The sequence below is a fragment of the Salmo salar genome, chromosome 14 (assembly GCF_965601325.2).
Source record: "Salmo salar chromosome 14, fSalSal1, whole genome shotgun sequence".
Taxonomy (NCBI): Eukaryota; Metazoa; Chordata; class Actinopteri; order Salmoniformes; family Salmonidae; genus Salmo; species Salmo salar.
The window spans coordinates 77,856,733-77,884,403 of record NC_138304.1 but is presented as its reverse complement, the minus strand read 5'-3'; the positions used below and the strand labels follow the sequence as shown (position 1 = coordinate 77,884,403).

Below are 27,671 nucleotides of genomic sequence, written 5' to 3'. Positions count from 1 at the left end.
CTCTGTCAGGTTGGATGGGGAGCGTCACTGCACAGCTTTTTCAGGTCTCTCAGAGATGTTTGATTGGGTTCAAGTCCGGGATCTGGCTGGGCCACTCAAGGACATTCAGAGACTTGTCCAGAAGTCACTCTTGCGTTGTGTTGGTTGTGTGCTTAGGGTTGTTGTCCTGTTGGAAGGTGAACCTTCACCCCAGTCTGAGGTCCTGAGCAGGTATTCATCAAGGATCTCTCTGTACTTTGCTCCATTCATCTTTCCCTCGATCCTGACTAGTCTCCCAGTCCCTGCCGCTGAAAAACATATCCACAGGAGGATGCTGACACCACCATGCTTCACCATAGGGATGGTACCTGGTTTTCTCCAGACGTGACGCTTGTCATTCAGGCCAAAGAGTTCAATCTTGGTTCCATCAGACCAGAGAATCTTGTTTCTCATGGTCTGAGAGTCCTTTAGGTGCCTTTTGGCAAACTCCATGTGGGCTGTCATGTGCCTTTTACTGAGGAGTGGCTTCTGTTTGGCCACTTGACCATAAAGACCTGATTGGTGGAGTGCTGCAGAGATGGTTGTCCTTCTGGAGGTCTGTCAGAGTGACCATAGAGTCTTGGTGGTTCCAAAGTTCTTCCATTTAAGAATGATGGAGGCCACTGTGTTCTTGGGGACCTTCGCCAGATCTGTGACTCGACACAATTCTGTCTCGGAGCTCTATGGACAATTCCTTTGACTTCGTGGCTTGGTTTTTGCTCTGACGTGCACTGTCACCTGCGGCGCCTTATATAGACGGGTGTCCAATCATGTCCAATCAATTGAGTTTACCACAGGTGGACTCCAATCAAGTTGTAGAAACATCTCAAGTTCCTCCCAGTTCTTTTCCAAAAGGGAACACTATATCCTATACGGTGCACTACGTTAGACCAGGACCCATAGGACTTTGGTAAAAAGAAGTGCACTATGTAGGGAATAGGGTACCATTTGGAACAGACCCCCGGTCTAATTTTCTCTGGACTAGTTCTGCTGAGGCTAGCCGCCACATTCCTGTTTGTTTAGAATACGCTTTACATAAACCCTGTCGACTAATGTTGGTATTGTGTGGTCAACACAGTGCTTGTTGTGAAGACACAGCGCAGGTGCATTACCATGTAAGTGTTGTTGATAGCTGTTGAGGCCACATGCCTGGAGCCCAAACAGACTGTGGTTGGTGAGCCAGTGGTTCCTCTGACAGATGATGCTAACAGGTCTCCACAGCTGATGGAATAGTATTATCAAGACAGAGCTAATAGGTCTGCGTCAGAAATGGTACCCTATATTGCACACTACAAACATCACTAGCATAATGAATTTACACAAAGCACAGTAGAAATTCTCATTTTGGCCTTTAATGACAGCGCCACAGAGCTTTCATGAATACTGGCAACAAGTAACAGCATACCAGGCAGAGGTTGAATTAAATTGTCTATTGACGATGAACTGGCAATTCTATAGAAAGAACTGGCCATTCCATGGAAAGAAATGTGGTAATGTACTGTGTAGAAAAACAACAAAAGACACAACGTGGTAATAAAAGGTCATCAAATATAAAAATGGCCAAAAAATGTATAACACAAATGGTTTGATAACCATAAAAAAAATTGGGGTACATAAACTGAGGCTGTGATTCAGTCCAAGGTGCCTTACAAAGCAGTGCACTGGACTGCCGACAATGCGCTTTTTAAAAGGCAATTACCCCCGCGTTCGCAGAGATCGAATTCATGGTATGGATACGGCGAAAGCCGGCTTTGGTGTAAATTGCATTTAAAAGTGGCATTGTCGGCAGTCCCGTGCAGTGTTCTATAACGCAACTTAGATTGAATCCTGACCTAAAACTATGTAAAAAAATATTCAAAAATCACAAGGATTGGCATTGTTTGATCAGCATCTACATAAACAGAGGAATAGTTTTGCAGTTTTACCCATGAACAACTAAAACTGAACAACCACCAAAATGATACAACTTAACATCAGAAACAGTGAGTAATTTTGGCCCGGTTGATACTACACAACCAGAGTTTACTAGGTGCACAACTTCTTCATACAATGACAACAACGGTCACCATGTGACATGCGTCACCGTCCTCATCATTGTAAAAAAGAGCTGGATAAAGGGCAAGTGTACAAGGTTTGTGATTATACAAGCGTTTCAGGATTATAAAAAGATGGATAGCATAACAAAACAAATATTCCACATCGCCAGTGATTAAAATAACATTTCCCAGAGTATCCAGCATAAAACATTTTTATCTGCGTCTGAAATGGCACCCTATTCCCTATAGAGTGCACTACTTGGTCAAAAGTAGTGTAATAAACAGGGAATAGGACGCCATTTTGGACGCAACCACCAACTACGTTTTAGCCAGCAGTTCAGAAGTGAATATAACAGCTGTAGTGCTGGTATCGTCTTGGTTACACCCAGAGAGATTCAACTTACCATGTGGTCAAACACTTCAAGAGGTTGAGTCTGGACATGCCTACTACTTGGCTTGAACAAAACCCTGCACCCACACCAGCCCTCGGCAGGATAAGATTTGTCCACGCCCGACCGATTCCAGATTCAACCACTGTTCCCACGTCTCCACCCAAAGCACACATCTAAAACATTTGAAGAAAGCTAAAGAAAGAAATATTCATATAAAATTCTAAAGGTCCTATTTAAACAAATAAAAGGTTTCTAGGGGTGCTTGAGGCTGAGAGGAGCAGGGAGATGAGTTGAGTTGTCCATAGACCAGCAAACAGACTGTCACTAGGTCCTCAGAAGCCTTGTTTATACCTGGCGCTAACATGCGACCTTTGTCCTGATCTTGTCCACATTCTGATTGTGCCCATATTTCCAGAAATATGTCTACACATGGTACATATGTGTCTTTAAATCGTCTACACCTGTCTGAAAATGCGGGCACGATCAGAATGTGGACAGGAGAAAGGATGCATGTTAGAACCAGGTATAAACAGTGCTAAAGACAGGAGCTTTGTACTTAATGTCCTTCCCGATGCGTTGTTGTTGTTTACCATAAAAAACACAGAAGGTCCATCCAGTTCCCTGGCCTACAAACATGGCTGCTACTCCTTTAAATGAAAACAGTAACATAAACATAATATTTGTTTCACACAATGTCCTACCTCCCTCTCTCCACTGACTCCCTTACTGTCCGTAATACCAGCAACACAGTTGTCCACTGAACCACTGAGTCCTTAAGCTTTACCTCAGAGTCATCTGAAGGAAACGTGTTGGGCTCCCAGGAACCAGGCCTCTGGCCCAGACCGCCTTTTTCATTTTTGGTAAAACTGCTGTTGCTTCCAGTTGAATTAATCTTGTGAATTTTCCAAGCAGCAGCAGCAGCAGGAGGTCTTCCAACCAGACCAGAAGAGGCCTAAGAGATCAGACAGACCAGACCCGTGGAGAACATAGAACAAAGAGCTATCTAAATTAAATGTAGAATCTAATTTCCCCAAAAATAATAATTCCATTGTACATTCAGTAAGGTTTCTGTTAGTTACTTCGATGAGCCGTTGTACATTGTGATCACTGGCTGAGTAACCAGCCCTTTGTGAAAGTCTTTTAAGGTTTTTCATGCAACAATCATCAGATCTATGGACAGGAAAGCTGGTCCACATTTCCTTGAGCGTCCATCCATACACAGTGCATATGACTGCAATGTAGACTGATGCATGTGCATAAGATTGTGTGTGTATGCTCAGGTATATTCATATACAGGGATATATTCTTGGGATATACTTGTATAACCATCTGCACAACATACAAACAAATACATATATAACTGGAGGTCCTATCTGTTTTGAAAAGAAATGGAACAAGTGTCATTCAGCAACGTTCTTCAGGCAAAGTAACTCTAACTAGTTTGTGTGCTCATGACCGATTGGTAACGATGTGTGTGTGTGTGTGTGTGTGTGTGTTAGGGGGTCTCAGAGTGCCTTGGTGCTGGTTGTGTGTGACACGGTGTGTGACACGGGTTTCTGCGGGTAGCGGCTGTAGTAGTACACCTGGAATAGAATGGCAACGTCCACTCCCACCTGCAGCAGACCACAGGTCCAGAACTGGACAGGAGCCTCGGTCAGCAGGAAGTAACCCGTCTTAAAGGTGTCCCCACTCGTCCACATCATCACCATTTTTATACTACAGGGAGAAAAGGGAGGAGAAAGAAGAGAGGGGGGGAGATAAACATTTCACTGTTAGCAGAGCTAGAAACAGTGGTTGTGTCCAAAATCTGTCTTGCCTACTACTTACTAAAATGACATACTGTGTACTAAATCATACTACGTGCTGTTTAGTATAAATGCATGCAGTAAGCAACAAATCAACATACTAGGCTCACCCATACTAAGAATGCGTCACCTAATGCACAATTGCGTTTCCCGCCATTCGTTCCTTTTGTTACAGCCTGTCCTCTTATCAGCCGATTATCAGCTGTTGTCAAAACACACGTGGGTCTGAAAATATGTTTCTATTCCTCCATAGAGTGCAGTAAATACTAGATGAAAAGTCTAAACGAGTATGACATTCTGGCATTTAAAGGATACAAGAAATTTCACACTATAAAAAATTATATTTTTGCATTACCAAAAAGCCTACTATTTAGAACGCAAGTACAGGTATTTGGACACGGCCGGTGACACACATGAACACTACCTTAAATCATGACAGAAAAGAGACATTAGGAAATCATGAAACACAATAACAGACCAAATACATCGTTTCAGGTGTGGATACTGACCCACTATTTCCGGAACAAACTACTAAAAGGAAAGAAATGGAATTCATTCAAGTTCATTTGCCAGAACTCTTCTGGAGTTTAGAACTCCTCTCAGGGAGGTTTATAAATTCAGACTCACGGTGCGGTGAGTTCACCCATCTGCTCTCTGCAGCAGCACTTCTCCCTCTTCTCTCAGGGAGCTGCTTAGGCTGATCAGAGTAAATGAACAACTATAGTTCTGTTGTTCAGCAGTATAGCTTTTAGAACAACTCTGTGGTTTGTTTCAAGTGTTCCTTTAGTGCAGGGCTCTCCAACCCTGTTCCTGGAGAGCTACCCTCCTGTAGATTTTTGCTCCTACCCCAGTTGTAACTAACCTGATTCAACTTAACAACCAGCTTGTTATTAGAATCAGGTGTGCTAGATTAGGGTTGGAGCGAAAACCTACAGAACAGTAGCTCTCCAGGAACAGTGTTGGAGAGCCCAACTTTAGGCTGTGGCCCCTCCTCTCTGTGTTACTCTGCAGGATTGTGAACTATAATGAGGCGATAGGGAAGTAACACACTAACAGTGACAGTAGAAGGGCAGTACAGCAGGAGGTCTCTAGGTATGTTGTCTACTGTACAAAGACCGAGCTTTGAAAGCCCTCTACTTTTTAGATGGAGAAAACAGCGTTGCTTATTATAAATGGGTATATGCAAGGTTTCTTGGCATGCTGGGCTCCCAGGATCTCCGCTCCATGTTTCTAAAACATCCAAGTTAGTTTTTATAATGAGAAAAGTCTTGACAAAGGGTTGGTGATTATGGATAAATCACAGACAGACAAACAGTCTCCCCAGCTAGTGCTATCCCTCTCCTCCAACCTCCCTCTCATCTTTGGGACTCTTTGTTTTTCTCCCCAGGCTTTGTACTGAAACCGAGGACGGAAGGTAAACGCTGACAAAGGAAGGACTGAGGCACAAACACAGTTAGCTAACAGCATTCAGAAGTGTTTACAATAAACCGCCTACCACAACAACATTCCCACAACAACACTCCCTTCTGAACGCAGAGGCATCCTCCATCTGCTGTTCTTAATACTACCTGCCTCGTGTCGTGACATTTTGGAGTAGGGACCCCTGCTCAGAGTGCCAGAGCCAATCCTGACATGTCAGCACTTTCCATTCATGTGTAAACAACACAGGTTAGTCAAAGGACAGAATGCTAATCTGAATATAAACACATTTAAAGGGTGAGGGAGAGGCCTAATCTAATTGGTGTCAAGGGAAGACCTGTCAAATCAAATCACATTTTATTTGTCACATGCGCCGAATACAACAGATGCTGACCTTACTGTGAAATGCTTACTTATACAAGCCCTTAACCAACAATGTGGTTCAAGAAATAAAGTAAAGAAAATATTTACTAAATAAAATAAAGTTAAAAATAAAATAAAAAGTAACACTATAAAATAACAATAGAGGCTATATACAGGGGGTATCAGTACCGAGTCAATGTGCGGGGGTACAGGTTAGTCAAGGTAATTTGTACATGTATTACAGACTCGGTCAGGGAGAGGTTGATAATGTCAGTGAAGACACCAGTTGGTCCACGCATGCTCTGAGTTCACATCCTGGTAATCTTTGTGAATGTTGACCTGTTTAAAAGGTCTTGCTCACATCGGCAAAGGAGAGGGTGATCACACAGTCATCCGGAACAGCTGGCGCTCTCATGCATGCTTCAATGTTGCTTGCCTCGAAGCGAGCATAAAAAGGCATATAACTCGCCTGCTAGGCTCGCGTCACTGGGCAGCTCGTGGCTGAGTTTCCCTTTGTAGTCCCTGTAAAGGGTTTTGTATGGTTGCTGTGTACGTTTAAAAATCCAAATAATTAGTCAGACATTTTCTAGGCGTTTCAGGGAATGGGTTTTTGCACTAAGCAAATACACTGATGTCATATTCCATCATGGTATGCAGTAGTAGGCCCAATAAACGAATCCATAATAAATCCAACACACATCCGATGAATATTATACTGCATCTCTGACGTTATGACTGGGTCATAACCATACAGTACTGTCAAGTATTGACTACACTGCCAATACCTCTAATATAGTACCACTCTCCCTATGTCATTTGTCTGACCCTGTATCAATGTTATTGGCAAGGCAACACGTTCAATGATCCATACAAGTGAACTGATGAAGATTTGCTGCATTGGTGGCTTCAAAGTACGAAGACTATTGTCTAGCAGAAGCCACTTAGCAGAGGTAATTGTCTTCAGGCTGATTACAGGGTACAGGTTCACCCCGTCTCAAGCTGTCTGCTTGGTCCAGTTGAAATTGGAAGTTTACATACACCTTAGCCAAATACATTTAAACTCAGTTTTTCACAATTCCTGAGATTTAATCCTCGTAAAAATGTCCTGTCTTAGGTCAGTTAGGATCACCACTTTATTTTAAGAATGTGAAATGTCAGAATAATAGTAGAGAGAATTATTTATTTCAGCTTTTATTTCTTTCATCACATTCCCAGTGGGTCAGAAGTTTACATACACTCAATTAGTATTTGGTAGCATTGCCTTTAAATTGTTTAACTTGGGTCAAACGTTTCGGGTAGCCTTCCACAAGCTTCCCACAATAAGTTGGGTGATTCCTCCTGATTCCGCCCATTCCTCCTGACAGAGCTGGTGTAACTGAGTCAGGTTTGTAGGCCTCCTGGCTCACACACACACCTTTTCAGTTCTGCCCACAAATTTTCTATGGGATGGAGGTCAGGGCTTTGTGATGGCCACTCCAATACCTTGGCTTTGTTGTCCTTTGGGATGGTGTTCTTCGGCTTGCAAGCATCCCCATTTTTCCTCCAAACATAACGATGGTCATTATGGCCAAACAGTTCTATTTTTGTTTCATCAGACCAGAGGGCATTTCTCCAAAAAGTACGATCTTTGTCCCCATGTGCAGTTGCAAACTTGCAAACTAGTCTGGCTTTTTTATGGCGGTTTTTGAGGAGTGGCTTCTTCCTTGCTAAGCGGCCTTTCAGGTTATGTTGATATAGGACTTGTTTTACTGTGGACATAGATACTTTTGTACCCGTTTCCTCCAGCATCTTCACAAGGACCTTTGCTGTTGTTCTGGGATTGATTTGCACTTTTCGCACCAAAGTACATTAATTTCTAGGAGACAGAACGCATCTCCATCCTGAGCGGTATGACGGCTGCGTGGTCCCATGGTGTTTATACTTGCGCACTACTGTTTGTACAGATGAACGTGGCACCTTCAGGCGTTTTGAAATTGCTTCCAAGGATGAACCAGACTTGTGGAGGTCTACAATTTTTTTCTGTGGTCTTGGCTGATTTCTTTTGAGTTTATCATGATGTCAAGCAAAGAGGCACTGAGTTTGAAGGTAGGCCTTGAAATACATCCATAGGTATACCTCCAATTGACTGAAATGATGTCAATTAACCTATCAGAAGCTTCTAAAGCCATGACATAATTTTCTGGAATTTTCCAAGCTGTTTAAAGGCACAGTCAACTTAGTTTATGTAAACTTCTGACCCACTGGAATTGTGATACAGTGAATTATGAGTGAAATAATCTGTCTGTAAACAATTGTTGGAAAAATTACTTGTGTCATGCACAAAGTAGATGTCCTAATCGACTTGTCAAAACTATAGTTTGTTAACAAGAAATGTGTGGAGTGGTTGAAAAACAAGTTTTAATGACTCCAACCTAAGTGTATGTAAACTTCCGACTTCAACTGTAGCACCCACAGGATGAGGGGAGGAAAGAGGAAGGGGTGAGACCTGTCAAACGTTCTATATTATTCATGTCTCCAGCTTCACCTCGCTCCCCTTCACTCATTTCATTTGTAACACCCTTTTTAATAACCTTCCCATGCATCTACTCATACTACCTCCCTTCTTGCATCTTTCTCTCCCTCCATCCTCCCCCTCTCCCTCCAAATCCATACAAGGTAGGAAGCTTGTTAGTTCTGGGGAAGAGGATGAACATTTATTTATTTCTCTCTGAGTGCTGACGTAGAGTTTGGGCCAGCTCTGTGTGTAATGATGTGAGAGCAGGGTTGAGGATTTGATCAGCCCTCCTGAGAACTCGGTCTGCGTCTCCAATGGCACCCTATGTACTGCACTACTTTTGACCAAGGCCCATCTCTATAGGGAATAGGGTGCCATTTGGGACGCAGCCTCAGAGAGAATGCTGGGAGGTCAGGGATGGGGTCAGAACATGCCTGGGAGATGATTCTAAAAGTCCCCAGCCACTTACAGAAGACTAACTGGGAGGTAAAAAAAGCCTGTATGCATCGGAGGTGGAGGAGGATGGAAGACCCTCTGCATTTCATCAGGTAATCAGCAACTCCACAGCCCAGGTGGGTGGGCAAGTTGTCATATACTAGTCTGACAAGGTAGTGATGCAGTGTTGTGAATGCAGAGACAGACTTGTATATAGACTTGTATACTGACTGAATTTACTGGTCAAAGAACAGGCAGGCTAAATAAGGCACTCCCTCTGAGCGTGTTATCTGTCCATGGGAAACAGCTCACACAGAGAGGACTTATAAGGACAGTCAGTCAGTAGGCGGTCTGCAAAGCCTGTCTCTCCATGTTCCATTACCTTTATCTCAGGCCAGGGGCCCAGACATCAACGCCAGCACCCCAGGTATCCCCCGCCTAGCTACCCTCCCCCGCCTCCCACCCCAGTCATTAGTTTGACTGCTCCTGTCGGTTTATGTTCATTGCTGCCCTGCTACATACACAGACACACGCCCACACACCGCTGGAGACCTGACATCATGCCAGCACACCTAGACCAAAGTGCCATTAATTCTGCACACAGAGAGGCTAATAGGGGGGGAAGACACACACAGAAAGGAGAGGAGGGAAGACCACAATAACTAAGTACATCCATCTCCAAAACCACTGGGCAAACCAACCCCATGCTAAATCACCACACCAGGAAATATTCACAATATAATACATCTCATCCAAGGTGACCACAGGTGATAAATTCAGCAGGATTACATAATGTGTGTTTCGTAAGTTCTCAACTTCAAACAGTTCACACAGCCCTATAATTAAGCCTCAAATTCGAATGAATTGTCTTTGACCATGGAGCTACATTAGACAATGTATCTTGTTTTGACCATGGAGCTACGTTTAAGAGAGAGAGAGGCAGAGAGAGAGAGAGAGAGGCAGAAAGAGATAGAGGCAGAAAGAGATAGAGAGAGGCAGAAAGAGATAGAGAGAGGCAGAAAGAGAGAGAGGCAGAAAGAGAGAGAGAGAGCGAGTGGCAGAGAGGGAGAGCGAGAAGCAGAGATCTGTTCTTTACTGAGGTTGACTTGACATCCTTGAAGTAAATATGTGATTTGTAGCTGTACTGTAACTATAGAACAGGAGGACTACATTTACATCCACTTTGGACTTCATTTCCCATCAAACCATGACAAGACAGATCAGAATACACTTCCTGTATACAAGCTTCCCCCATTATCTCCTCCCCCACCCCAACATCCACCTTTAGAGCAACCATGTTGTGTCACCCACAGCCCCCAGTCCCCCTCCTCTTTGTGTTGTAGTAATGTTCTGTTTGGTAACTGTCTGCTAAAGGGGTCTTGCGCCTGGCTCTGACAGGTCAATATAAACAGGAAGTGATGGAAAAGCAAACACATGCCTTCAGCCTGTCATTAGCAGGGTGAAGACATACCCTCGTAAAACTGACTATCCTACCGATCCTCGACTTTGGCGATGTCATTTACAAAATAGCCTCCAACACTCTACTCAGCAAACTGGATGCAGTCTATCACAGTGCCATCTGTTTTGTCACCAAAGCCCCATATACCACCCACCACTGCGACCTGTATGCTCTCGTCGGCTGGCCCTCGCTACATATTCGTTTCCAAACCCACTGGCTCCAGGTCATCTATAAGTCTTTGCTAGGTAAAGCTCCGCCTTAGCACCCACCCGTAGCACGTGTTCCAGCAGGTATCGCTCACTGGTCATTCCCAAAGCCAACACCTCATTTGGCCGCCTTTCCTTCCAGTTCTCTGCTGCCAATGACTGGAATGAATTGCAATTGTTTTGTTTTTTTAATCCGCTGAAGTTGGAGACTTATATCGCCCTCACTAACTTTAAGCATCAGCTATCTGAGCAGCTTACCGATCTCTGCAGTTGTACACAGCCCATCTGCAAATAGCCCATCCAACTACCTACCTCATCCCCATATTGTTTTGATTTACTTTTTTGTACACCAGTATTTCTACTTGCACATCATCATCTGCACATCCATCCCTCCAGTGTTAATTTGCTAACTTGTAATTACTTCGCTACTATGGCCTATTTATTGCCTTACCTCCCTTATCTTACCTCATTTGCACACACTGTATATAGATTTTTCTGTTGTGTTTTTAACTGTACGTTTGTTTATTCCATGTGTAACTCTGTGTTGTTGTTTTTGGTCGCACTGCTTTGCTTTATCTTGGCCAGGTCGCAGTTGTAAATGAAAAAAAAATAATTCTCAACTGGCCTACCTGGTTAAATAAAGGTGAAATAAATGTTTTTAAAAAATTGCATCAAGTGTCCCAAATGGCACCCTTTTCCCTAATAGGCCCTGATCAAAAGTAGTGCACTATAGTGCATTCAGAAAGTATTCAGACCCCTTGACTTGTTCCACATTTTGTTACATTACAGCCTTATTCAAAAACATCAACAAAATTAAATCATCTACACACACACAAAGCAAAAACAGGTTTTTAGGAATTTTAGCAAATGCATTAAAAATAAAAAATGGAAACATTAAATTTACATAAGTATTCAGACCCTTTACTCAGTACTTTGTTGAAGCACATTTGGCAGCGATTACAGCCTTGAGTCTTCTTGGGTATGACGCTTCAAGCTTGGCACACGTGTATTTGGTGAGTTTCTCCAATTTTTCTCTGCAGGTCCTCTCAAACTCTGTCATGTTGGATGGGGAGCGTCGCTGCACAGCTTTTTTCAGTTCTCTCCAGAGATGTAAGATGGTGTTCAAGTCCGGGCTCTGGCTGGGCCACTCAAGGACATTCAGAGACTTGTCCAGAAGTCACTCTTGCGTTGTGTTGGTTGTGTGCTTAGGGTTGTTGTCCTGTTGGAAGGTGAACCTTCGCCCCAGTCTGAGGTCCTGAGCGTTCTAGAGAAGGTTTTCATCAAGGATCTCTCTGTACTTTGCTCCATTCATATTTCCCTCGATCCTGACTAGTCTCCCAGTCCCTACCACTGAAAAAAATCCCCACAGCATGATGCTTCCACCACCATGCTTCACCATAGGGATGGTGCCAGGTTTCCTCCAGATGTGACGCTTGGCATTCATGCCAAAGAGTTCAATCTTGGTTTCATCAGACCTTTTGGCAAACTCCAAGTGGGCTGTCATGTGCCTTTTACTGAGCAATGGCTTCAGTCTAGCCACTCTACCATAAAGGCCTGATTGGTGGAGTGCTGCAGAAATGGTTGTCCTTCTGGAAGGTTCTCCCATCTCCACAGAGGAACTCTGGAGCTCTGTCAGAGCGACCATCGGGTTCTTGGTCACCTCCCTGGCCAAGGCCCTTCTCCCCCGATTGCTCAGTTTGGCTAGGCAGCCAGCTCTAGGAAGAGTCTTGGTGGTTTCAAACTTCTTCCATTTCAGAATGGAGGCTACTGTGTTCTTGGGGACCTTCAACGCTACAGAAATGTTTTGGTACCCTTCCCTAGATCTGTGCCTCAACACAATCCTGTCACAGGTGGACTCCAATCAAGTTGTAGAAACATCTCAAGAATGATAAATGGAAACAGGATGCACCTGAGCTCAAATTCGAGTCTCATAGAGAAGGGTCTGAATACTTATGTAAAGAAGGTATTTCTGTTTTTCTAAAAACCTGTTTTCGCTTTGTCATCATGGGGTAGTATGCATAGATTGATGAGGATTTTATATTTTATTTAATCCATTTTAGAATAAGGCTGTAACATAACAAAATGTGGAAAAAGTCAAAGGGTCTGAATACTTTCCAAATGCACTGAATATAGGGAATAGGGTGCAATTTGGGATGCAGATCTGTTGTCATTAACCATCTCTGGACCTGACTGGCATGGCAATGGCATGTTCTGGGGTTTGGCTTAATTTTTTATTATGAGTCTTTGATAATCAATATGATAATGAGCTACTCAATCTTTCTATTTTTAGTGATGTTTATTTTTAGTCTGTTGCATGATCATTCAGAGACTATTTACATTGTGTTGTGTGTGTGTGTGACAGTGCTTTCAGAAAGTATTCACACCCCTTGACATTTTCCATATTTTGTTTTATTACAGCCTGAATTTAAAATGAATTAAATTGAGATGTTGTGTTACTGGCCTACACACAATACCCCATAATATCAAATAAGTGGAATTGTGTTTTTGGAAACTTTAACCTGTTAGGGCTAGGGGGCAGTATTGACACGGCCAGATAAAAAACGTACCCGATTTAATTTGGTTACTACTTCTGCCCAGTAACTAGAATATGCATATAATTATTGGCTTTGGATAGAAAACACCCTAAAGTTTCTAAAACTGTTTGAATGGTGTCTGTGAGTATAACAGAACTCAAATGGCAGGCCAAAACCTGAGAAGATTCCATGCAGGAAGTGGCCTGTCTGACAAGTGGCGTTTCATCTTGGCTCTTTTTATTGAAGACTGAGGATCTTTGCTCTAACGTGACACTTCCTACGGCTCCCATAGGCTCTCAGAGCCCGGGAAAAAGCTGAACGATATCGAGGCAGGCTCTGGCTGAAACACATTATCGCTTTTGGCAAGTGGCCGATAAGAGTACTATGGGCTTAGGCGCATGCCCGAGTCGACCGAATGCTTTATTTTCTTTTGTCTGTTTACCTAAACGCAGATTCCCGGTCGGAATATTATCGCTTTTTTATGAGAAAAATTGCATAAAAATTGACTTTAAACAGCGGTTGACATGCTTCGAAGTACGGTAATGGAATATTTAGAATTTTTTTGTCACGAATTGCGCCATGCTCGTCACCCTTATTTACCCTTTCGGATAGTGTCTTGAACGCACGAACAAAACGCCGCTGTTTGGATATAACTATGGATTATTTTGAACCAAACCAACATTTGTTATTGAAGTAGAAGTCCTGGGAGTGCATTCTGACGAAGACAGCAAAGGTAATAACATTTTTCTTATAGTAAATGTGACTTTGCTGAGTGCTAAACTTGCTGGGTGTCTAAATAGCTAGCCCTGTGATGCCGGGCTATCTACTGAGAATATTGCAAAATGTGCTTTCACCGAAAAGCTATTTTAAAATCGGACATATCGAGTGCATAGAGGAGTTCTGTATCTATAATTCTTAAAATAATTGTTATGTTTTTTGTGAACGTTTATCGTGAGTAATTTAGTAAATTCACCGGCAGTGTTCGGTGGGAATGCTAGTCACATGCTAGTCACATGCTAATGTAAAAAGCTGTTTTTTGATATAAATATGAACTTGATTGAACAAAACATGCATGTATTGTATAACATAATGTCCTAGGGTTGTCATCTGATGAAGATCATCAAAGGTTAGTGCTGCATTTAGCTGTGGTTTGGGTTTATGTGACATTATATGCTAGCTTGAAAAATGGGTGTCTGATTATTTCTGGCTGGGTACTCTGCTGACATAATCTAATGTTTTGCTTTCGTTGTAAAGCCTTTTTGAAATCGGACAGTGTGGTTAGATTAACGAGAGTCTTGTCTTTAAAATGGTGTAAAATAGTCATATGTTTGAAAAATTGAAGTTTTTGCATTTTTTAGGTTTTTGAATAACGCGCCACGGGATTACACTGGCTGTTACGTAGGTGGGACGATTTGGTGCCACCTATCCTAGAGAGGTTAACTAATTCATTAAAAATGAAAAGATGAAATGTCTTAAGTCACTAAGTATTTAAGCCCTTTGTTATGGCAAGCCTAAATAAGTTCAGGAGTAAAAATGTCCTTAACAAGTTACATAATAAGTTGCATGGACTGTGCGCAATAACTGTTTAACATACTTTTTGAATGACTACTTCATCTCTGTACCCCACACATACAATAATCTTTAAGGTCCCTCAGTCGAAGTGAATTTCAAAACAGACACAATAATCTTTAAGGTCCCTCAGTCGAAGTGAATTTCAAAACAGACACAACCAGAGACCAGGGAGGTTTTCCAATGTCTCGCAAAGAAGGGCACCTACTGGTAGATGGTTAAAAAAATATCCCTTTGAGCATGGTGAAGTTATTAATTACACTTTGGATGGTGTATTAATAAACCCAGTCACCACAAAGACGCAGGCGTCTCTCCTAACTCAGTTGCCAGAGAGGAAGGAAACCGCTCAGGGATTTCACCATGAGGCCAACGGTGACTTTAAAACATTGTAGTTCCTCCACAATATTAACCTAAATGACAGAGTGGAAAGCAGTGGTGTAAAGTTGTTAAGTAAAAATACTTTAGAGTACTACTTAAGTCTTTTTTTGGGGGTATCTGTACTTTACTTGACCATTTATATTTTTTATAACTTACTTTTACTCCACTACATTCCTAAAGAAAATATTGTACTTTTTACATTTTCCCTGACAACCAAAAGTTCTCGTTACATTTGGAATGCTTTGCAGGACAGGAAAATGGTCAAAATCATGCACTTATCAAGAGGACACGTGGTCATCCCTACTGCCTCTGGCAGACTCACTAAACACAAATGCATCTTTTGTAAATAATGTCTGAGTGTTGGAGTGTGCCCCTGGCTATCCATACATTTTAAAAACAAGAAAATGGTGCCGTGTGCTTTGTCCCTTTACCCCTACCTACATATACATATTACATCAATTACCTCGACTAACCTGTTCCCCACCAACATTGACTTGGTACCTGTGCCCCCTGTATATACTGTAGCCTTGTTACTGTTATATTATTGTGTTACTTTAGTAAATCTTTTTCTTAAAACTGCATTGTTGGTTAAGGGTTTGTAAGTCAGCATTTCATGGTAAGGTCTGTGCCCGTTTTATTCAGTGCATGTGAACATTTTATTTTGATTAATATAAGGAATTTTAAATGATTTACAGTTGTACTTTTGATACTTAAGTATATTTAAAACCCAGAAATTTTAGAGACTTTTACTCAAGTAAGACAATTGGGTACTTTTTCCACCAATGATGAAAAGTAGGGAGCCTGTACAGAATAAAAATATTCCAAAACATGTATCCAGTTTGCAATTAGGCACTAAAGTAAAACTGCTAATAATGTGGCAAAGAAATGTACTTTATGTCCTGAATACAAAGCGTTATGTTTGGGGGAATTCCAAGACATCACTGAGTACCGCTCTTCATATTTTCAAGCATGGTGGTGGCTCCATCATGTTATAGGTATGCTTGTCATCGGCAAGGACTAGGGAGTTGTTTGGGATAGAAAGAAACGAAATAGAGCTAAGCACAGGCAAAATCCTAGAGGAAAACCTGGTTCAGTCAGTTGCTTACCCAGACGACACTGAATGTTCCTGAGTGGCCTAGTTCCAGTTTCGGCTTGAAAATCTATGGCAAGACTTGAAAATAGCAGTCAAGCAATGATAAACAACCAACTTCACAGAAGTTGAAGAATTAAAAAAATAAACAAAGTGTAAATATTGTACAATCCAGGTGTGAAAAGCTCTTAGAGACTTACCCAAAAAGACACAGCTGTAATCACTGCCAAAGGTGATTCTAACATGTATTGACTCAGGGGCGTGAGCACTAATGCAAATGCGATATTTCTGTATTTCATTTTCAATACATTTGGAAAAATGTCAAAACACATGTTTTCACTTTGTCATTATGGGGGTTGTGTGTAGATTGTTGAGAAAGAAAATATATGTAACACATTTTCAATTCAGGCTGTAACACAAAATGTGAAATAAGTAAAGGGACGTGAACAGTTTGTGAAGGCACTGTATGTGTGTGTACACGCGTGTGTGCATTGGTCATGACTCGGTCCCAACTGTGTGACTAATAATAGGAACTCGGAAAACACTACTGAAGATCCTCAATTAAAACTCCATGATGATGACAGCAACGGCACTAAATGGGTATAATATAATCATCATCATAATAACAGCATTAGAATGGAGCGTTAACAATGAAGCGTCATGTTTTATATACATTTAATTGTCTGTGCGAATCCTGCCTAAGGATTTAATCGCTAGGGAGAATGCAGTAAAAAGGCAATAAGTTAAATTAAAAAAGACAATCTAAGGAGGCATCCTGTTCAAAATAAGGTCTCAGTTTAAATAATACACTATATATTCACAAAGGTATGTGGACACCCCTTCAAATTAGTTGATTTGTCCATTTCAGCCACACCCGTTGCTGACAGGTGTATAAAATCGAGCACACAGCCATGCAATCTCTATAGACAAACATTGGCAGTACTGGCAAACATTGGCAGTACTTCAGCCTTACTGAAGAGCTCAGTGACTTTCAACATGGCACCGTCATAGGATGCCACTTTTCCAACAAGTCAGTTAGTCAAATTTCTGCCCTGCTAGAGCTGGCCTGGTCAACTGTAAGTGCTGTTATCGCGAACTGAAAATGTCTAGGAGCAACAAGGGCTCAGCCGCGAAGTGGTAGGCCACACAAGCTCACAGAATGGGACCGCCGAGTGCTGAAGCATGTAAAAATCTTCTGTCCTTGGTTGCAACACTCACTACTGAGCTCCAAACTGCCTCTGGAAGCAATGTCAGCACAACAACTGTTCGTCGGGAGCTTTATGAAATGGTTTTCCATGGCCGAGCAGCCACACACAAGCCTAAGATCACAATGCGCAATGCCAAGCGTCGACTGAAGTGGTGTAAAGCTCGCTGACATTGTACTCTGGAGCAGTGGAAACGGGTTCTCCGGAGTGATGAACCACGCTTCACCATCTGGTAGTCCGACGGACGAATCTGGGTTTGGCGGATGCCAGGAGAACGCTACCTGACCGAATGCATAGTGCCAACTGTAAAGTTAGGTGGAGGAGGAATAATGGTCTGGGGCTGTTTTTCATGGTTCAGGCTAGGCCCCATTAGTTCCAGTGAAGGGAAATTGTAACGCTACAGCATACAATGACGTCCTAGACGATTCTGTGCTTCCAACTTTGTGGCAACCGTTTGGGGAAGGCCTTTCCTGTTTCAGCATGACAATATGCCCCTGTGCACAAAGCGAGGTCCATACAGAAATGGTTTGTCGAGATCTTTGTGGAAGAACTTGACTGGCCTGCACAGAGCCCTGACCTCAACCCCACTGAACGCCTTTGGGATGAAAAGGGAACACTGACTGCGAGCCAGGCCTAATCGCCCAACACCAGTGCCGACCTCACTAATGTTCGTGGATGAATGGAAGCAAGTCCCCGCAGCAATGTTCCAACATCTAGTGGAAAGCCTTCCCAGAAGAGTGGAGGGTGTTATAGCAGCAAAAGGGGGGACCAACTCCATATTAATGCCCATGATTTTGGAATGAGATGACCAACGAACAGGTGTCCACATACTTTTGGTCATGTAGTGTATAAACCAAAGAACATGTTCACGTCTAGTAGAAAATCCTTTCACTGAATGAACTAAAGTCAGTACCAGTTAGGCGTCTGAATTACATATCCAAGTATTTAAGTGTTACATAAATTAGACTGAATTTATACACAGGTGTGCAAATGAAAAGACCAGTTTGAGGTCATAGGTCTCATAATAAACCACTGAAGGTCAGCAGCTGGGCTATGAGTAGTACGGAAGCAAGAGATGGGATGAAAGACAGCGAATGTCAAGTGAGAGAAAGGGGAGACAATTGAATGGCAACTGTGGTGACTTCAGTGTGTATGTGTGACGTCCTCACCTCATCCCCTCAGTACTCTTGTTCTGGTAGTTGCAGTAGAGCTGTGGCATCCCCAGCATGGCCTCAGTGAAGACAGCCAGGAAGCCCAGGCTCTCTACGAACACAGACGAGTCCAGCAGCAGGTAGGTGACGTAGGCCGCCGACAGGGTGAACGCCACCACACACTGCAGGTAGTCCACGAAACGACTCCACGACCAGAAGTGGCTCCAGTCAAAGTCTGAGGCAGACAGACATGCGGAGAGAAAGTCAGACACAATACTAACACCGATAAACTGACGGTTCTTACCTTTTTCAGGTCGATCTTTCTCCATCGTGACACGCTGGCTCGAGAAGACTGTAATAAAAAGCATTGCATGTGACGTGAAACAAGGAGGCATAGCTGCATGGAAAGATTCATTTGGAACGAATTTGGAAAATGCAGAATGATTTACTCTAAATGTTCCTGCCTCACTGACTTCCCAAATGTACCCTAAAGGTTGAATGTTTTTTTTCATCAGGGAAATAAACAAAAACAAGTGCAGTTCAAGTTCACGGAAGAAGGAGGCATAAGAAGTCATGACTTCAAGATGAAAATCGTCGTACAACTGCAGGCCTGCGATACAATCTCTAGTGATCCGACAACATCTCGGCTAGGAGACGGGCACCTCCACACTACATTGTGCTGCTACTACCTATGACCTCTAACCTATAGGAGTAGCTAAGACAACCATAACGCCATCAGTGTATGAATAAGAAGGTTAGTGATGAGGATGCCTCCTCCTTTGGCATGTTGACGATTATGTTACGTTAAACTGTCAAATGTTAGTCTTTATTGATTCATTCCCTTTCCCTGCGGTAAATCAATGACGTCACCACTGAGCTGCACGTAATGCGTTTTAAAACTTCACTGAGACAACAATACACGGAGCCTGACCGCGCTCTAAATGACGTTAGGGGAGAGAAGAATAAATGGAGGAGATTAAATCACCGCTGAAAGGGGGGGGGGGGGGGGGGGGGGGGGAGAAGAGGTGGAGGGGAAACGTGCTGTGCAGCATCTTCCATAGGATTTTACACAAACCTCTACATTGTACAGGGTCATGTTGAAATGAGATTCTACTCATCGGAACATCAAGCTCCTCTGAGGCGGCCGGTGGAACAGGGTATGGGACGAGAGCGTCAGAAGGATTATGGAGAAAAAACGTTTCAGGAGCTACTGGTGAACCATCGCGACTCAAACACACTTAAACTGAATCAAATAAAAAGAGGACGTAAACTCATACATCTCATCTAGAATGACATGGTTGGTTTGGTTTCCTACCGTTCTCCATAATCACATTTCCTTCGACAAACCACAAGAAGAGGAATGACACATTACATGACGTGTCCTGCTGACTTACTGAGATTGTAATTTAGAATGCACTTCAGAATTCAATGGAATGTATTTTGCTGAAATATCGATGTTCACCGGATCTGAGATTTAGATGGCATTTCTGATACGCATGGCAGACAGGTGTATGTGTGTATGTGAGTATCAGAGTATGTGTGGAAGTCAGGGTGTGCATGATGGATTATCATGTCTACGGTCTGCAACTAAATCACCTAATCATGGAGTGGGGTGAGTCCGTTTTGCCCTCGCTGATAACAGCAATGCCTTGAGGGGGGTGAGGATAGCTCAAAGAGGCGCACACACACACGGCTTATTGTAATGGTAGAAGAGTGTTGTTACAGGGTGTTTACAGCAGCACCTTTGCATGCTACACCACACTGTACCCCACCACCACTGTGCCATTCATCTACTCTGGGGCGCTCTCGTTCCATCGCTTCCCTCATCTCCTCTCCTCTTTCATCCCTCTGTTTAATCTGACACGGGGCCCCTGTCTGTGTGTGTGTGTGTGTGTGTGTGTGTGTGTGTGTGTGTGTGTGTGTGTGTGTGTGTGTGTGTGTGTGTGTGTGTGTGTGTGGGGGGAGAGAGGGCTGGAATCATGTCATATTGCTTTGCATGCGTTGGTCTCCTCAGAACATTAGTTTAGAAGCTGTCATTTAGCCGGTCACGTCTACACTTCCCACAGTTACATGTTGTCATTCATAGTCCATAATCATGCAGGCAAAACAACAGCCACCTAAAATAAAAATGGTCCAGAAAAAAGAACCTGCTTTTTGGGGCTAAAAGCTAGAAGTGTGAGAAGAGTAGGAGATGATACATTGGAACCGGTCAGATTCACGCCATACAGGAGAGACTGTGATGACTAATAAGCATCGAAAGAAGAATATAGACTATTCCCAATGCCCAGTTCCCCTGTCCTCCCTGATTGTCCCTTTAACAGTACACAGGCCTAACAACCAACCCCCCTCACATATCTGGTACTGCTAAATACTGCTCAACGTTCTTTGTTTGAACTCACAGGGAGGTGAGCTTAACGCACCTGCACTCCGTGGTTATTTCTCCAGAGTGATTGGGAACCTGCTGTGATAATGGATCCAAGACGAGGTGCCATAGAGAGAGGGAAGCCAGGGAGGGAAGCCAGGGAGGGAAGCCAGCTCTGAACATCACAGAACATTAAACAGTTTGGTACAAGCACAGAACACACACACACACACACACACACACACACAACAGTCTCAGGAATATACTGGTTCAACAGGTCCGTGTGACAGTCCGATGATAACGTGTCAGAATACTGTTGTTTCGTCTGTCTCAGTTTGACACTCATGTTTACAACTTCAGTGAAAGCAGGTGAAATTATATTTAAATATTCAATTGTAACCAACCTCATCAAAGCCTGAAACCCCAACAATGATAAGGAGACGTCAGAACTATTTGTTACTCCCAAACTACATTTAGACAAACCGCCGTTTAGGGAGTTCACCAAAGAGTAGTTTGTTGATGAATTCCTTCTTTTACATCCCATACATACATAGCACTTTCCTTCCCTGTTTTATTTCTTTACCTCCACCTGTACTCTTTCATCCTTCCAACAATAGTGGATTACAACATGCCTCTCCTCCTTATCTCCTCCTGGATTAATCTATAGAGGAACAGACCCATGTCTATGCAACAGACAGATGAGCAACAGACACACACTACATGGCCAAAAGTGCTCATCGAACATCTCATTCCAAAATCCTGGGCATTAATATGGAGTTGGTCCCCCCTTTGCTGCTCCACTCTTCTCGGAAGGCTTCCCACTAGATGTTGGAACATTGCTGCGGGGACTTGCTTCCATTGAGCCACAAGAGCATTAGTGAGGTTGGGTACTGATGTTGGGCGATTAGGCCTGGCTCACAGTCGGCGTTCTAATTCATCCCAAAGGTGTTCCGCGGAGTTGAGGTCAGGGCTCTGTGCAGGCCAGTCAAGTTCTTTCACACCAATCTCAACAAACCATTTCTGTACGGACCTCACTTTGCGCACACGGGCATATTGTCATGCTGAAATAGGGAAGGGCCTTCCCCAAACTGTTGCATTCGAGGTTCCCGTTCTGTGAGCTTGTGTGGCCTACCACTTCTCTGCTGAGTCGTTGTTGCTTCTAGATGTTTCCACTTCACAATAACAGCACTTACAGATGACCACCTCTAGTAGGGCAGACGTTTGACTGACTTGTTGTAAAGATGGCATCCTAAGACGGTGCCACGTTGAAAAAGTCACTGAGCTCTTCAGGAAAGCCATTCTACTGCCAATGTTTGTCTATGTAGATTGCATGGCTGTGTGCTTGATTTTATACACCTGTCAGCAACAGGTGTGGCTGAAATAGCTGAATCCACTCATTTGAAGAGGTGTCCACATACTTTTGTATATATAGTGTATGGCTATGGAACAGGCAGGGGCAAATAGTGAGGCTGAGGGAGACGGAGCCAGGGAGGAGAGGAATAGGGTCTGGGAGACAAAGAACCAGAAAGCCAGGGAGGCAGAGCTCCAGATCCAGACCTGTGCAGCCCAAAGCCAGGAAGAGGTTAAGGAGAACACACCCTGGCTCTGGTTCCGCTGCCAAGTACTAACTGTTTCATGTACAGGCCAGAACAGTGAACGTACACGTGGGACACAAAATGCCAGCTTTTGATAAGGTAAGTTGAAACCAGAATTAAGCTTTTTCTACTGTGATGAGAAGAAAGCCAGCTTACCATACCACTAGAGTTGTGCTGTAGAACATCATGCTGGGTGGAAACACTTTGATAAGTTGTAAGAAGTTGGCAGCAACTCCACCAGTCAACTCCCAGTTCCCAATGACACAAACACACAACACTCAATTCCAAACACAGAGGCTGAATAAAAGGGTGGCAAAAATCATTTTGATTGCTGAAATCAATATCTTCAACAGTCTGTGCCTTTCTCTACAACTATAATTGGATTCTACAATGCACAATCAAACTAAACAAACAGATTTTGATGGGGATTTTTGAATTATGTTACTCAGAATGAAGCATGGATTTTAAGAGAGAAGACGATTGAACCCAATAAAGTGTGTGATGGATAGCAGTTCTGAGAAGGTAAACTACATCACTGGCAGTGAGGACTCTGGACAACATACAACACAGAGCATTATTGCGTCTTCACAGGTAATGTAGGCCTTTGTTATTTCCCAGCACCACCTACTGTCCACACGGAGGATAGCAACTCCTTCCCAACTACAAAGCAGCAGTGTTAACCAGAACTAACCACAACATTGAGATCCATTGTTAGTAAACGCATACTTATGATGGGCATCACACGCTATTCACAAAAACAAAGTTCTCAGCACAATGAAACAGGTACAATTGATTGCTGGTCATCAGCCTCAACTGGCTGGGTGAGGGCTCCGTACAGTAACAAGAAGAGGGAGTTGAAACAAAAGGGCAAAGATAGAGGTTGAATAACCAGGACAGAGTTAGGAAGACTACAGTCTCATAAACTGTCACATCTGTGAGCTGTCTGTGCATCTTTAGCAAGCTGGTGTGAATCCAAGTCGTCATCATTGTTTTACCAGACAGGACCACGGAGCAGAGGGCAGTGCACATTAGCTTTCACATGCAGCATTTAATAGAATTGTTGCTGTAGCGCTGACAAAATAATAATTCATTTCAAACCAAGAAAAATAGCCGAGCAATTAGTCTGTCAAGGTCAATAACATGGCAAGCAAATAGCAACAATACAAAGTCTTAATACATATGGTTAATCAATATATGAGTCTAGAATGCATGCATTTTCATTTTCTGAGTCAGAATCTGATGGTCATCACAATCAGACAACTCAAAGAACTGAAGCAAAATTAAATGTCCATGCACAATCACTGCAATACAGTAGATGCATGCTATAGTAAACTAATATCAGTAGCATAAAAAGCATTTTACAAACTGAAACAATTAAAGCTATTGACTATAGCTAACACGCATTGTGAACTTCCATGCGAACACTATAACAACTACATTGGTTCTTTAGGAATCACAAATGGAGATATAACGAGGAAGGATCACATGCGATGCAGGAGGATCCACGCCAGGTTAAGGCATGATGATGCTGATGAGTTAGTGGCAGTTAATACTGTGAATGGAGCAATACGAGAGGGAGAGCCACACAAGACCATGCGGTAAGGAAAGAGAGAGAGATGAAGGGAGGAAGGCAGAGAGAGAGAGACAGTACCTACCCAGAAAGAACTTCTTAGGGACTTTGATCTCCTCGTCCTTACTGTCTGTTGCTACAGACACAAAATAAGAAGAGGGAACAGAGAAAGAGAGCTTGGTTTCTCTTGTGCTACAGACCAGAACTGACCCACAGTTTGAAGTCAAGAGAAGTTTATTTTTGACACAAGTTTAGTGACTTCAAATGGACAACCCAATAACTACCCTGTGGGAATTAACATAGTTGAAACCTCAACATTTGGATCTGACTGAGTTGAAACCTCAACGTTTGTTTTAAGTTAGAGTTGAAACATCAACGTTTGGGTCGGACTGAGTTGAAACCTAAGCTGTTGGCCGGAGTAGGGACCTCAACGTTTGGCCAGAGTTGAAACTTCCAACGTTTGTTTGGCGTCAGACAGAGTTGAAATCTCAACGTTTGACTAATCATAAACAGCCTGTTTTCTCAAATCATCTGACCCGCCTACCCTGATCCTGTCAATTTGATTGGCTACCAAACTCTGAATTGAGGCCACATGATGGCAGCACTGAGCATTCAACGTTCTAGTATTCCGTTGGCAAGGAAACTGGTGTAGGTCAGTCAGTCAATCAACAGGCTGAGGAAGGGAGTTATGAACCAGAATCAGCCGCCAGCCCACTCTAGTTCCGTAAACAGATTATTAACATCCTGTTATGACTGCAATGGGAATATTTAGGATGAATAAAGTTAATGTTTAACATGCTACATGTTTCACTTTCTTTAATACACATGATTCTGCCAGTGTTCTGTTTGTGCAAGGTGTGGGTTGAATTGGAGATTAATAATCTCTTTGAAAAGAGAGACCTGGCCAAAATAGCAGCACACAAAGTTGCAGACACATTGACAACATAAAACACAAAGCACTAGAGTTTATATACATACATTTACACAATGAACAGCAAGATGTTTTGGGAAAGTGTGGTGCAACTAGGGGTCAAAACATTTGACAGCCCCCTACTTAAATTTTCCATCAGTGTGAATATTGTGGATTGTTCTCATATCTGTTGATAGTGTTTGACGCCAGACTGGAGGTGCAAGGGCCGAGGACACCCTGATTATCACTGTATTCTGTGACACTGTGTGATTATGTAGGCACTAACAAAGTCACTGGCTTTATGTTTTCTACAAGCCTCTCGGGCTGGTGTTTACAGAACATGTGGTCAGTGCTGTCTGATTAGTATATTAAGGGCTGTTAGCCATTCTCTCTGCTCCTGTGTGGGATATTGTTCTCCTTTTTGCAAACTCTTTTATTCACATGGAAATGACAAAGACAAACTAGAGTTGTACAGTACAAGGCCACATTCAGTAGGCAAATGTCAAATGTTGCAGATATAAATGTTTGATTTATTTAATGTTTATTTAACTAGGCAAGTAAGTTAATAACAAATTCTTATTTATATTGACAGCCTACCCCGGCCAAACCCGGACGACGCTGGGACAATTTAGCTCCACCCTATGGCTCACCCAATCACGGCTGGTTGTGATACAGCCTGGAATCAAACCAGGGTCTGTAGTGGCGCCTCTAACACTGAGATGCAGTGCCTTAGACCGCTGAGCCACTCAGAAGCTCAGAAATGTCATGAAGAGCCAACATGATTCATTATCCTACATGTCAGAGAGGCATGTTTGATCTACATAACACATTTCTAACTGACCGTTCCACAACATCATGCCCTGCTGAATGCACCCCAACAGGATCTGAATGCACCCCATAGCACTGGGTTGGTTTAGATTGTCATTCAATGATTTGGAGATTTGTGCAGCACCTTGAGGTTAGCTGGGTGTGTATCTCTGTGAGTGGGTGTGCAGTCAGATTTGAGTTGTGTGTTTAAGCTGTAAAATATATTACGAACATGAAGGAGTTCCTTTGAGAGGAAGGACAATTGGTTAACTAAGGAATGTGTAACACACACACACACACACACACACTCTCCAGAGGTTGGTGATACAACCAAGCACTATCAGTAGTTCACACCATCGTGTGAACAGAGGTTATAAACTGATTATAAAGCTATAAAGAGTAGGGACAGGCCAGGGAGGAGGATACCGACCTGTGAATGAACGTCGCTTAGTCTGGAGTTCGGTGGCCACGCGGACGTTGGTACACAGGTCGAGCATGATCAACATGGTGGCGATCATGACAATGCTCTGCCACAGGAGTGGCGTCTCAAAGTAACGCCCAAACCTGGAAAGAGGAGACAGGAAGTAGTCAGGGCACAGGCTCCAGGGTGGCAATACTATTCTGCATGGAGACAATAGGCTTCTGTTGGAACCAAAGAAAAACTCTGCTATCCAAACCAATACAAGGATTCCCGTGAGAGGCAGTATCATTTATAAACACTGTAAAATCTGAAGGGCCAAACAGTTGAAGTCTGTCTGTTCTTCAAATGCACTTAGGCTACAGCCTTCACATGCATCAATGCACATTTCAATAACATGAAAGTGCAAGTTTACTGCACCTATGGCAAAACTTACCTGAACAGTATACGCAGAATATTGGCCACCAGTAGGACGAGGCAGACATAGGTGGAAAATCCCTCTGCGTTCTGTGTCCGTCTGATGTCCCTGTACTGGGGGATGTAAGGCACCACTCCACCAAACACCATAGCCCCCGCAGCGATCCATGTCACCAGTTGGTTCAGGACATACATGAGCTGCTCAAACATCTCATCTTCCATGTTCTCTCTCTGTTATCTAGTCTACTAGGTCACAGCAAATCATGGGAAGTGCCAAAGGTGCTGCGCAAAGTTCTAGTGAGCTGCACTTGCCTTTCAATAATGTGGTGTAGACTAGTCAGAGAATGTGAATTGACCAGTGCCTTCGTATGCTTATTGACAGTCAACTTTTGGATCAATAACCAATGAAAGGGACAGAATTATATGTTCCTGCCATAGAAAAAAAGTTCCTTCTTTCAAACCGGATGTAAAGCAGAAATAACTATGTCCATCAATGATGTTCTATTGAACAGTTTACAGTAGACTCCAGAGGTTCTACCTTAGCAGAAATCCCGAGTAGCGGCGCTACTGTTTCATACTATTGTAACTATATGAGATGTACAATGTAACAAGTTGAATGTTAGGCTACAATTGAGAACATCAACAGTCGGCCAGAGAAATCTAGCTTGTCAGTCGACCAATCAAATGAATGCAATATTATTCAATAACAGTTTCAATTGACTGGACTTTTCGCGATTTGTAAAGAAAACTAAAATAGTCAACCCTCGATATTTGCTTTCCAGTTGTCCCCAGTCTAATCGAAGCGACTCAAATCCCCAGTCTTCCGGGTGGGTTTGTAGTTACAACTGGACAGCAGCATGAATCTGTGCATCACATGATTGTCATTTACAAAACAAATCCCGTTTGTCTGGAAAATATAATTCCAGCAAAAATCGAAAGAGTGTGAATTTATCGGAAAGTGCAAAAACCACTGCGCCCAATGCTCTCTCACCGCCACACAAACAGAAAACTAGAGCAGCACTTCCTTCTACGTCAAAA

General features: G+C 43.0%; 1 protein-coding gene across 2 annotated transcripts; it reads right to left on the bottom strand.

Moving 5' to 3' along the window:
• Window positions 1–1,350: 1,350 nt before the first annotated feature.
• slc66a2 (solute carrier family 66 member 2) lies at window positions 1,351–27,671 on the bottom strand. 2 transcript variants are annotated; one of them, XM_014142321.3, is made up of 5 exons: window positions 26,653–27,671; window positions 26,229–26,362; window positions 24,167–24,217; window positions 18,573–18,789; window positions 1,351–4,162 (listed from the first exon to the last, which is right to left on the bottom strand). In XM_014142321.3, exons 1-5 carry the CDS (start codon window positions 26,853–26,855, stop codon window positions 3,952–3,954), a joined length of 816 nt encoding a protein of 271 aa, XP_013997796.1. In that variant the 5' UTR covers window positions 26,856–27,671; the 3' UTR covers window positions 1,351–3,951. The 2 variants fall into 2 exon arrangements, with proteins under 2 accessions (XP_013997796.1, XP_013997797.1); XM_014142322.3 differs by lacking the exon at window positions 24,167–24,217 and having other exon boundaries at window positions 26,653–27,670.